This window comes from Scomber scombrus, chromosome 7, assembly GCF_963691925.1.
Source record: "Scomber scombrus chromosome 7, fScoSco1.1, whole genome shotgun sequence".
In the NCBI taxonomy this organism is placed as follows: domain Eukaryota; kingdom Metazoa; phylum Chordata; class Actinopteri; order Scombriformes; family Scombridae; genus Scomber; species Scomber scombrus.
The window spans coordinates 5,538,533-5,551,928 of NC_084976.1; the positions used below are offsets into that span (position 1 = coordinate 5,538,533).

At 43.9% G+C, this 13,396-nt stretch overlaps 1 protein-coding gene across 3 annotated transcripts in view; it reads right to left on the reverse strand.

Annotated features, from left to right (window-relative positions):
- The window catches only part of LOC133984086 (intermembrane lipid transfer protein VPS13B-like), a 325,432-nt gene that overhangs the window by 85,876 nt on the left and 226,160 nt on the right, over nucleotides 1–13,396 (reverse strand). For all 3 annotated transcript variants that reach the window (XM_062423340.1, XM_062423339.1, XM_062423341.1), the window contains exons 35-37: nucleotides 4,273–4,626; nucleotides 3,094–3,508; nucleotides 2,688–2,825 (exon numbers count right to left, since the gene is read on the reverse strand). In XM_062423340.1, coding sequence (XP_062279324.1) covers nucleotides 2,688–2,825; nucleotides 3,094–3,508; nucleotides 4,273–4,626 — 907 coding nt within the window. The remainder of the gene's footprint in view (nucleotides 1–2,687; nucleotides 2,826–3,093; nucleotides 3,509–4,272; nucleotides 4,627–13,396) is intronic.

A 13,396-nucleotide genomic window follows, 5' to 3' on the forward strand; every position in this document is an offset into this window, starting at 1 on the left:
GTATACAGTAACTGACAACATTTCTAAGAAGGCATAGCTTGACGGGAACCAGGGACACGGGAGAGTAATGGTTCCAATTTGTTCTAGCTAATCTATCACCTGCTGCCTCTCTATGGAGGGAGGGCCGATCTCTCGTCTCCAAGTGGTAGCAGTTACATCTCTGGACTCGCTCACTGACCCTCTCCAAGACTGAAACTGTGTAGGAAAGATGAGAGAGGGAGGGAGGAAGTGAGGGAGGGAGGGAGAGAGGGAGGGAAAGTGTATGTCTGAGTGTGTTGCAGTGTGTGTGTGTGTGCGCGCTGGTCAATCACTGAACTCCAAGAAAACAAATGCTTCCAACCCTGCTTTTTTCATGTATGTGTTGGCTGGTCAAGCCTTGAACTCCTGTATGTATCTGCATTAGCTATGTTTATGCCTGCGCCTGTGTGTATGTGATGAGCGGCTGCTGAGTGAGGGTCAGCATGGAAACACCATCCAGTTTACAGTACACATGTTACAAGTGTTTCCCACTCGGCATCCTTGGGAGGGCAGCTTTGATTGGTCCTGCGGAATAAATGCTGCCGAAATTGCGAGCATATTGCTGTAAACACACGGCACGATGTGGCCTCACGGTGGTCTGCTCTCCGTTTGCGCCTCGTTGAAATAAATCAAATGTGAAGCGTTGTCAAATCAAAGTAGAGCCGCCAGACATGATACATACACATCACAGCACACACACACAGCGACAGACAGTTATAAGGAGTTGCACATGCAAATAAAACATCTGTGAAAACAACAGGGGATACATAAATAAAATGTTGGATGCGCACAGTTTCTTTTGAATCCTATCCTCATTCATTCTCTCATCTTGGCTGCACTCTTATTTGTTTTATATCCATATTTGGGTATTCCAAACAACTGACAACTGAGCACAGGCATCTTGCATCTTGTATATTTAACAAAAGGCAGCATCAGTGCACAGATCGCCGGATATTTGTAACTTCTTCCTCTGCTCCTCCATCCCTGCAGAGGATGATATTCTCCATCGGAGTAATCTAACCAAACACAGTAAAACATATGAGTGTACGCGTGTGTGTGTGGTTGTGTGTGGAACTGTGTGGGTGAAGGGGAACCGGTAGCATGTGTGGTCAATTCCAGATATTTCCAGCATAGTCTGACCTTGGGGGCAACCTCACACTGAGCCTGGATCCTGTCTGACTCATTTGGGATTGTGTTGTTTGTATGTATGTGTATGTGAGGAGAATGAATGTGAATGATTATGAATGAAGCTATCCTACAGAGACAAGGATAGCTCTGCTCTTGACTAGTTCAAGGGAAAACACCTGACTGTAATTGCACAATGCGAACGTCTGCTCTTCAACTGCAAACTAGAGTCAGAGGTACATACAGCATAAAATAAACTGTCTTGAGACATATGGCAGGCAGTAACCCTGCTTAGTGAAACATCCTGTTGAAAAATTAATTTTTGGATAAGATACTACAGTACATCTACTGCTGTTCTTCTGTCTTGCTCCCCTCCAAAGGGAGACAAAGGGTCAATACATGCTCATTACGTTAAAAGACTCTCCAGTCACTGCATCCACTGGCCTCTCCTGTGTACAGTGGATCCCCATCAGAGGAATCAAATTTACCATATAAGCTCAAAACCTGACTAAAAACCTGATGTAATTCATGCCTCATGGAAAGGTCATGCTCACTGTGATTTGACTGCTGGCGTCATCTGGAATGAGCAGAGGGGTACTTGGACACTGGTGTTGTGTTGTGTGGCTGTATTGTGGTGTACAGAGAGCTGCATTGTGTGCTGTTGTGTGTGATTCCAGGTGGACTGAGAAGCTGAGGGCTTTTTGCTGACAGCAGGAAGGGATGCGTGTGGGCTAGAGGGGGAGTGTGGGAAGGGGTGGGGGCTACAATCTCTCTCAAACTATCATCAATAACACCTACAGTTCAGCTTTATTTTGTACACATGCACAGTGTGTGCTCATGATTGTATGCAGGTGGAAAAAAAAGACACACTATATGTCAGAGTATGTCCGTAGTTGGATGTCTGTATGTGTCTGCATCTGCAGCATCTGGCCTGTTGGTACAGGGAGCTGAACTCTGAAGGATGTCCTGCGCCTACACATACTCTCCATGAAACCCTCATAGGGATAAAAAGGCTGCACACACTCAAACACTCAAAAGCCCACTCACACTTTTATGCACAGCGCTTCTATTTGGATAACATGTCAGCCACACCCTTAGGTCATCAACCTTAGCTTTAAGCTACTCATATGGATATGATATCAGTCTAAAAATATACAACCAAATCCTGTGAAAAGAAAATCCACAAAAGCCTGAAGTTACACACACACTCAAATCCACAGGAGCTTGTGGGCTGCAGTTCAAAGTGACTGATATGAGTGGCTTCCGCTTCCTGCAGAAAACATCCACGACATCATTTAGATTGCTCATCATTTGCACAAAGAGCAGAAAGGAAGACCTTTGTGTTTGCCTCTGGTATGTGTGTATGTGTGGGTGCACTTCTTACTGCTTCAAAGAGGCGAACATTTTCCCTGGAATGGAATTAAATGTGAAACGGATGCTTTAAAACAGTGAACGAGAACGTTAGCGTGAGTGCACAGAAGTTGCATGTGTCGAAAAGTGTGTGTTTGTGTGTGTGTCTGTGTGTGTGTGTGCATGATCCCCACCTGGTCCATTGAGGAAATCTTTGATCTGTAGGCAGAGCAGAGGGGGAGGGATGCCTGTTTTACTGTCCACCTCGCCTGCTACCGTCTGCAGCCAAAACACATTGTAATCCAGAGACTCTGGCAAAGTCTTTCCTGGGTCTGGGCAGAATAAGACAGATGAAGTGATTAACAAAGACAGAGAGAAGAGAAAAAGGGCATGGGGAAAAGAAGAGAACAGGACAAACTAAATGCTTTTAGTCTTGATACGTTGGTATAATGGGTTGGTAGTGAAGTTACTTTTCCTGTACCATAATTAAGGTCTAATCTTATCTTGATCAGGAGATCTAAATTTAGCCGTTTACTTTTACTACAATCCATCCTCTTTCTCAACCAAACATTGCCATTCACTTTGCCTAATCTCTCTTACCTAGGCACTTGTAGTCAGAAGCTACTCCTCTTAAGGACACGTCAAAGACAGACAGCTCCATCCTCTGCTTCCGGTGGTGGCAGCTGAGCAGAGCAGAAGGTTGCATCACCTGGAGGTAGAGCAGGGGCTCCAGCACCTGGTCTCCAGCCCCTCTTCTCCCAGGCTGCCTCACCACAGTCACACCCAACGCTTGGCGTGCTGAGGAGCGGCTGGGGGTGGGCAGGCCGTCCAGGGAGAGCAGGCTGCCTCTCGGCAGCGGGGAAGCAGGCTGGGAGGTGTTGCTGTTGAGGATGTCCTCAGCAGTCAGGCCAGCGAGGGAACTCTGAGCAGCTGGAGCGGGGTCTGGAGTCGGGGAAGTCGACGGTGGAGGAGACTCGGACAGGATCTCAGGCTGGTTGAGGGCACTCTTTCCCACCTAAAGCAGGTGTAGAGGGATTATTTAGTACTGTGCAGAATCTCGCTTTACACAAAATTTAATGGAATCATTTGAGGCACTGATTCAATAACATGCTGGAAACACTCCTGCAGTTTGGGACCATCCTGGCATCATCGACCATATCCTTATGCTTGACATGCATTGCATGTAAAGAGTTGCAGCCACTGTTTGGAGGGACTGGCTGTTCACAATAACAAGCTGTACCAAATAAAATGGCCACAGAGTTAAGATGTGGTCAAAAAGACATTCTTATTACCAGGAATGTAAACCTCACAGTTCTGAACTAGTGCGAGTGCTGCAGTATTTATTTGTTTCTGTATTTTGTGTGGGATATAGTAGAAAGTCTTTCAGATTTGTAACTGCTTGGATAACATTACCTCTGACTATGTGTAAAGAATAGCTTTTCTATTTATTCATCCTATTTATATATATAAAGTTTATAGTATAGGCTGGATAGACAGTGACAGATTGACATAATGAGTTACTGTACAAATACATGTTAAATGATTGTTTTGGACATTTGGAATTTACTCTCATCAACAACATAATGTAATTCCAAATTATTGAGTTGATTTCAAAACAGTATAATATTAGTGCTTTGCACATGTATACCACTGCAATACTCTAATAAATGACACATCCTGTTATTGTGTATGGGGTGAATAATTATACACACATGGACAACTGACAGATCCAAGATGTGACTCATGTGAGAGCTTCCATGTCACAGGCCTTTTGTTTACCTTATCCCCAGTCTCCGTCTTCTCTGGTGTACTGGGGGTGTCTGACGATGAGGGAAGGGTCTTTGGAGGACTGGAGCAAGCGTAGGTCATGACTGACAGCCTACTAGCAGTAAGAAAGATGTCAAAAGGGATAAAGCTGAGGTTCTTGGTGATGGTGGACTTGTGTGAGGGCCTTGCAATGCAGTGGTGGCTGGTCCCGCTCTGCTGCTCTATTTGGACAATGCGGATGCGAGCGCTGTCGCTGCCAAAGCCACTGTCCTGCCCAGTCCCAGTGTGCGTCCCACTGTGACGAGATGAGGAGTCGATGCCTGCCGCCGAGTCTCGAGCCCCACGCTTTTGCTCATGTCGACGCACCTGTAAATAGAAAAAAGGAAAGGTCAGGGTGTGATCATACTCATGAAACATGTTAACATCAATGAGAGGAGGCTGTGAGTGAGGAGAGAAAGTGGCTGCTCTGGAAACAAAGGGCCTTGCTTGCACCTGTAGAGGCAGAGCAAAAGTTTCATGCAACATGAGCAAAGAGTGGTTTCCAAGAACAACCACAGTGAAGAAGAAAGAAAGAAAGAAAGAATGAGAAAAAGAGCTTACAGTAGCAGATAACTGAGGATAATAACCAGAGCAAAGTTTCTGTTTCTGGTTAAAAAAAATGTGATTTGTACCTATTGTAAATACTAAACAGTACTCTGTTGGTGCGGTAGCTGACTTTTGTACTGCAGACTATAATAATAAAATAATGACTTTTCCCCTCCAAAAGGTAGAGATAGAAAACCTGATCTCCAGGTAATGTAATTTGACTTTTAAGGGCTACCTTAAAAAGTCAAATGAGATTGCTAACTGTGTAACTACACAAACACCTCTAAACATAAGTAACATATTGATAAATGTGACCAACATGAGAATTCAATTTGCATCAAAGAATGCTTTATCTCAAACCAAACCAAGATGGTTTGTTAGCATTCAGAGAGCATCAGATACAAATGGATGAGAGGGGTTTTTTGTGCAAAGACTTTACAAGAGGACATAAACCAAATAACTTGCTTGATTGAAACCATGGACAAATTGACCAAAGCGGGAGAGAATCGTATAGCCGCAGAGACATTAAAGGCATGCTCTGGGACTTTTTCTGTGGTCTTAAAATCATTTTGCACTTCTTACAATATTGGAAATGGCTTTAAAAAAAAGGGCCTCACCCCGGTAAATCGAATTGTTTCGTGCAGCGACTGTGGTATTGTGTATAAAGCAACAGAGATTTTATGCTTGGCTCCGACTAACGGATGTCGGGAGAGTTCCAGCCGTTGTGGCAATAAAAAGCTTGCAGTGACACATGATATAAATCAATGTGAGTAGGTTGCTGGGTTTCAAGCGACAATGAAAACAGGCATCCTTATTCTGCTACCAAAGCATGCCATCTTCATGACTATAAAGAAGCCGCCACTGGCTCCCATGGGACAGGAACGAGACAAACATATAAAACTAAATGCTACCTACCAAATAATAAATTACTGGACATGTTTATGTAGAACTGACACGTGTGGGTAAAAAAAGCTGGAATAAACAGAAGCATTTCGTTTTCAAAAATTTTCCCAAGTGCACGGAAAATGTTTTGTAGATGCTGAGAAAAAACACTTTAAAACCACAAAAGCATTTCCTTCTCACTCAAATACTAGAGCTGAGACTGACTGGCCAACAGAAGTAGAAGTATGGCAAAAGAGATGGCAGAGAGGGCAAATGTAAAAATGGAAAGCTGTTCCAGTTTATTCATCCACTGCGTCATGTTGATTCACCACTCTTGTACCCACAGGCTTGTCAGGTGCATCATAAAGAGACTTGGGCCTATTCATCATCATTATGTCCAATAACACGTCCAATGCTGTAACTCCATTATTGCAGCCCCCCCCCCCCCCCCATGTTCCTCATCCATGTTAATGGGTATAGTGTCAGTTTCAATTAGCTACTGCTGTCTCTTGAAACATGATTATGATAAATTGAAAAATACAGACACATAGACAAAAGAGAGTTTTCAACAGACCCAAGGTGTGTCCCATCCTATCCCACCCTCGCCTGCTCCGACCTGCACATGGTTGCTATTACAGCATGTACTCTCAGCTGCCCCCTCGCTCTTTCTACATCGCTCCCCCCACTCTATGAGAATTTTAAATGTATATTATTGCTGTGGCGGAGATAGTGTTTCAAGACCTCCAGGCAAATACTAAACCCACTGGCAGCACATTAGACAGAATACTTGACTTATTAGATATTTCCTATTCTAAACAGTGTCATCAAAGGATAAGAACAAGAGCCATATAAAACGCGGCGGCGTGCCTGCCCGCCTGCCTGTTCTGTTCGGCCAGGCTCATGTGTAGGGCTTCCATAGGATTGGCCCTGCCAGATCCCTTCTCCTTTCCCTGGCCTAATGAGGACAGGATGTGTGCACTCCTTTTCTGTAGAAATGTAAGATTTTCCAAGCAATGGGGAGGGGAGAGAAGGCAGAAAAGGGCCTGGACCTGTCTCCATGTGTGTTGTGTTAAGCGGGTGAAACTTGTATTGAGGTAAGGAGGTATTTGAAAAGGCATTCGGCAAAGGCAAAACGTCCACTCCAAGTAGCGCCCCATGTTGGAAGGGACAAATAAGCTGCACAGCAGCTGGGAAAGAGCAAGAGCCAGGAGAAACTGCCAGATACTCTTTACGCTTTACTGTCTCTCTTCCCAAGCTTAGGCTGTACACATGCATTTACAATTACAGCAAATACCCCGTCTTCTCTTTAACCACCACTACTAAGAGAGTGCCCCCTAAGCAAATTCTTGGTCTATATTTAGATGTGCTTACAAGTGGAATAAGGGATAATGGGGAACACAATCGGGGACGTAGAGGAAAAGAGACAATGAAAAAATACACTGCAGCGCACAGTTGTTCATATACCGTAGTTTAAATCAATGCATGCAATCAGTACTTTCACAAACATGTACACATAAACACACATGAAGTCAGTTCCTTTCCCAGGGTTTGATGTCTATAGCTTTAAAGCACAGGACTGGCTTCTTCCCTTGTTTCTGGGCTTAGTTATATCCCCATTGTGCTTACTCACAGAAAAAGAGAACAGGTATACACAGAAAACCTATGGCTCTGTAGTCTGTATGCTTTAACCTTTCGCCAATTTATTCATTGACGGAGGGCAATAAATTCAGAATACAAACATGCACTGTAGCTACAGGCCTGGTCCCAGCTGAAATCCCCTTTTCCAACCATTACTTTCTATTATATTATATAATAGCTGCACTGAAGCGCTGTTTCCAGATCCCAATGCAATCTTTCTCTGGACTTAGTTGATCACGATCACGAACGTGCGAATACACACACACACACACACACACACACACACACACACACACACACACACACACACACACACACACACACACACACACACACACACAACCCCCCTCCCCCACCAACCCCCATCGGCCAATCATGAGGTCATCCCCTCAGAGTCTCTAGGCAGAACATTCTGGAAAATGGAGGATAATCCCCAAAGTGTGAAACCATGAGTCTCCAAAGTGCCAATCATATCAGAGCGCATCTGTACGACTTCTGACCCCTATTTCTGTCAGTGTAACTCAGAACAGCTTGGCTAGAAATAAGGCTAATAAGCGGAAGCAAATGTCACATCATCCAAATGCCACCCGTTTACAGTGTTGGCCGGCTAGTCGAATATGACAACATAACTTTTACATCTGAATACCACATATGCGGCTGATTGTTTCCAGATGAATCAAAAGTAGGTTGCAATTCAGGTTCAGAGATCAGGGAACATGAAAATCTGGATGTTTTAAGATGGCAGGGAAGACCGTGGTAGTCGACAGGAAAGAGTATAATAAATTCAGTCCAAGTAACAAAGGTGACTATTATTCCTTTCAAAAGGCCTATTTAACAGCCGGATATATCTTTGTTTGAAGTCTGAATCCTGTCATTTCATACAAGAAAGGCTTCTAAGGTTGCCCCGGTTTGGCCTGATAGCATGGTGTAAGACATATGAATAAACTGTATGAGAAAAAACATACATTACACTAAAACATGACCTGGTTGGGACAGCAGGGAATCCTCAAATGACTGTTGGTCAAATAGTCCAAGCAAGACTGTACTGATGAATGGAAATGTTGGGTGGGTGACATCAGTACTAATTGTTGGGGGTCAAAGCAGAGCTATAAAAACTCGAACATTAGTTTTAAGTGAAAGCAACTTGACATCTTTAGAGAATGTTTTATTTTTACAGATGTGGAGCAAAAGCTGGAAAAAACGGAACCTCTGCCATTCATTTAGGAAATGAATATTAGTAGCACCTTTGCGCCTAAATGTAAGCAGCAGGAAGCAGGAGCAGTAGTCTCAGTAGTCAGGTGAGGTCAGCTTAGATTCTTTTCATCATTTCTCACTGAGGAATTGCTTTATGTTTATCGCAGTTTTCCCATGTTCTCCTACAACTCCAGCAGAATTCCCATTGAAAAACATGGGAAGTCATATTCTTAAATCTTCCTGACAGAGCCATTCAGCTGAGCTACTTGCTCGCAGGACTCCTGCATGGAAATTAACTTCTGTATCTTGACTACATCAGAGTTTACAGGTTAGGCCCCTGTTGCGCTACCCTGCTATTGTTTACCAGAACCATAAAGCTGATAGCAGGCCTCTGTGCTTTTGTGCTTGATGGAAGAAAAACCTCAATGCAGCAATACCTCATCTTAATCAAAAATAATAACAATAATACTTAACCAAATGCCACGAAGACCGCAATTCATTCTCTCATTTTCTTGTGGAAAACAGAGGGGGGAAGACATTTATAATATGAAGTCACCGCTCTTTGTACGCCATAACAGCGGTCACAAAGCAAAAAAAAAAAAAAAAAAGAGGGGCATCAAAGGCAGTCATTTAATACATTCAACTTTGTTTCAATAACAAAGGCAACCTGCTATGCACTTCAACTGAACCACAACAAAGAAGCAATGGAAGGTCGCGACCTCGGAGCTCGCAAATGGATGCTGAGTGCTTCAGAGTGACTGTCAACTGTACTTTAAACACAGCGCACTCCAAAGCTCAGGGCGCCGAGTGGGGCCATTTTAACAAGCTCCCTCCGCCCTGTAATGGTTGTGGGTGGGTTTACTCCTTTAGGGTTTTAGCGGCGTGTTCCTCAAAAGGAGAGCGAGACAATATCCTACGCTTTTTTTTCGTTCTCTCTTCCCAGGCCCCCAGTGTCTCTCCCTCCGTCCGTGCTTTTGGACAGGATTAGAGGAATAACAATGTGAGAATATTTTTGCTCCGCTGATGCCACATGACATACAGTGGGGGAGAGCTAACATCCAGGTGACAGTAATATTTATGTGTGTTGACATTCCTAAAGCGCTGGGTCAGCTGGAACACTTTCCAACCAGAAAGATCAACTGGAGGAGAAGCACTGAGTGTGACATGGCTGGGCTATATCGAGGAACGCCTGTGAAGCACCTAACTTAAAAAAATAAAACTACAGCAAAGATGAACACAAAAAGAAAACATGAATACAGTTGTCAGCTGCTTTATGGTTTGGAAAAGCCCTGGCCTGAAAACAAAGATGCAAAAATGATAAAGGCTGGAAAATGAAAAGAAAAATCGTGAAAAGAGTCAGTTAATGTGGTCCATCTGGGAAACTACAGTATGCTGCTCGACAAAAATCTGGCTCTGGGAGATGCGGCGGCCAAAGCCTCCGTTTTATAATTGTTTGAACTTAAAAAAAAACACGGTTCTCTCCTACGACATTCGTTTGCTTACAAATATTTTGCCACAAATAGAATGCAGATTGCCATCGCTTCGTAAAAAAAAAAAAAACCCCGGTCGTATCCAGAGCTCTGACATTCAGCAGGCTGCGGCTCTGCGCTCAACACGTTGAGTTTTAAGAGCGAGGCCTTCCCAGTACGACTCCAGACCCTCGGAGAAGCTCGCCAAACCCACCGTGCCCCCGCTGCTAATCTTCGGCAATCGAGAATGATTTAAAAAGGTCTGACAGACACCACCCTCGCAGCTCAACGGGAGACTTATTGCATCAGTCATCCTCAACAGATCCACTAATATAAACTAAAACCCTGATTCAGATCCACCAATCAATTCCAATGGTTAGGGTTAAGGGGTTATTGCGAGGACAAGCAGGAATGAGCCTGTATCGCTACAATAACACTGGCGGTTTGTATAAGCAGGATACAAAGTAGTTGTATTACTTAGTGAAGGAAGTGTTCGAAAAAATGCCAGAAGACAATACCTAGATTAACACCACGAATGTGTTAGTGAAAACAAACAGAGGAGGAAAGTGGCTCCGCCGTCATGATGTCAGTATTCAGAAATGATACACAGCCGTCCTCTTCTCATCCAGCGTAATCTCTTGGCCTGAACAGGATGCTGCTGAATGGACTTCATCACCGAATGTTTCCATCAATTATGATAAACAAGATATCAGCCATATGGTAAACAAAACGAAGACGGTAACAATAGACAATTTATGATAAAGCTATCGTGGAGCTAGATGGAGAACTTGGCAGAACGAGTGTCGCTGATAAACGGATGAATGGCCTTTGCACATGTAATATAAAACATTTATATTAACTCCTTCTCCGACGTCCCCGGACGACTGAAACGAGTCTCTTAACATTTCATTTGGTGACTGATTAAATTAAGATGAAGGCCAGATGTGGAAAAAAAAAAGAAGGTGTGATTACACTGGAAGACACACTGCAGGAAAAGTGCAAGCGAACGAGAGACAGAAGCACCCTGGGGTCTGTCTAATTGCTGTGATTCCAGCCCTCAGAGCGGCCGAGTCATGATCAGACTTTCTTTCCTTTGTCCTCTCTTCCTGCCCCACTCGGTTCTTTCCATGGGAATGAAGCAGAGAACAACTGGCTCTCATTAGCTGTCACTGTCCCTGCTTAGTTTTGGAGATTTCTGTGTGTGTGTGTGTGTGTGTGGGTAGTTTTCTAATCTAATATTTGGGCTGCAGTGTTTACACTTGCCAAAAGCCTCTGAGTGAGGTGGGCTTGCTGGTGACGGTGTCGTCTGAAAGTCGTGGGTGTGACGGTGTCTGTGTGTGGGTGCAGCTACTGTGAGAAGTCCTGCATGTGACTGAAATCAAAATTCTCTGAGCTTGAAATACAATAAGCAAACTTTTGAGTGTCGTTTTACTTTAAACGTCTATTAATTGTGTCTTTGGAATGTAACCGATACATTTTAAGGAGTATGGACTCAATCTAATTCTTCTTTTATTTCAGCGCTGTTTATATTTAGTGGGTAAAGCGAAGTGTGGCAATGCACCACAAAGCAGAGACACGCACACAGTGAAAACATATACTCAGTGCAGCAGAGTTATACAGCGGAGCAATCATCAGATTACAGCCTGGCCCTCAAGATCACTCATCCGAGCTTTCAACTTTAACATCATTAGCTTTGGCATTACGTTTTCAACAAACAAACAACAAAAGAGACTTCAAACTGCATTGTCTTCAGCAGTGGACTCGGCGGTTCACGAAAGCAGACACTTGAGAGACTTCAAAAAGCGGCGGAGATGCCTTTCATTAGGTCATGGAGTGTTCTTCTGAAACGCCTGCCTGCACTGCCTGGCGGCCATGTCTGTAGTCTCTGCTTTAGTAACAAAGTTGTGGGGGGGGAACAGCAACGGCAGAGAAAACAACGGCGACCTGAGGTGAAAGATGGGGCTGTTTTTGAGAGGGACGGGGTGGGAGGTGAGGTAGAGGGTGAAAGAGCCCCAAGGTGGTCTGCTGAGGACTGGGGCCTGGGGAGCCTGCATGCACACCCTCATGGTTACTAAAGGACACACTAGCAAGCACGCACCGGCCAGGATTTAAAAATTGGGCGCACCCTCCCACACACACACACACACACTCCCACACACACTAGCGCACAAACAAACGTACAGATATACACACATAGGATCGCATACAAATTCAAAGAGCGGCACGAACAATCCTGGCTCACTGTCTATTTACAGAGCTGAAATTAGAAGAGGAGGATTGAAGTAATCTTCCTTTAATTTCTGTCTGGATGTGCTCCCAGGCTGAGTGAGACAAAGGCTCTGATGTGCTGTACGTTAGGTTCTCAGAGGGGAATGATGCAAGACCCCCTGTCCCCTCATCTGGGTTAGTGGGGAGGGCCTTGATGAGGGGGACACAAAGGACATGGCTAGAAGACCCGTAAGTACAAGAAAAGATCAAAATTAAACCATGGAAGGAAAAAGCTAGTATGACTACAGAAATGACCTTGGCCAAACTGGACAAGCAGAGTTCAGGAGGACATCGAGGGGGAAGAAACAATTTCATGTGTTTAAAAGCATGATCGCTGGTGTATAACCAATAATCAATCATTTTACACTGGTGTAAAACTAACTCATCATTAGCTAGAATACTGGGATGTTAAAATACTGCAACACAAATGAACACATTTGAAAAACTCACTTTAGCCGAGGACTGCTCCAGGTGGTGGAATATATGAGATGGGCTTGATTGGTGTTTAACATGCACATGTAAACCACTGGAGCACCTCCAAACAGACAAACTGAAACAGGTGAGGTATAAAATCAATCCCCCCCCCACCCCCCCGCCTTGATTATTCAAATCATCTGAGCTATGTTTTTGAGTCGGGTCTCAAGTGCTTACATGGCACTTATCTCTGCATGTCTATCATTGTGTAGACTTCATTTGAGCCTCTCTCAGGTTTCAGGGCCACACACAGGCCTTGAGCACGATGACATCACTCATTTCACACATACATTCATATATAGCAGCCGAGGTAAATACTGTAGGATGATGTTCGGCTCTTCAAAAATACACTTGAAAAAAAATAATTCCATCCTGAAAGGCACGAAGCATGTTATAATACAGTTACTGCTGCAACTAATGACTATTTTCATAATCTCTTGATATTAAAAAAAAAAATTGATCTATTAAATGTCAGAAAACAGTCAAAATGCTGATTGTAATTTTCCAGAGCCCCGAGGAGAAGTCCTAAAATTGCATGCTTTATCCGACCAACAGTGAAAACCTCAAAGATATTTAGTTTACATTTACAGACTTGAGATTTGAGATGGTGCAACCAACACATGCTT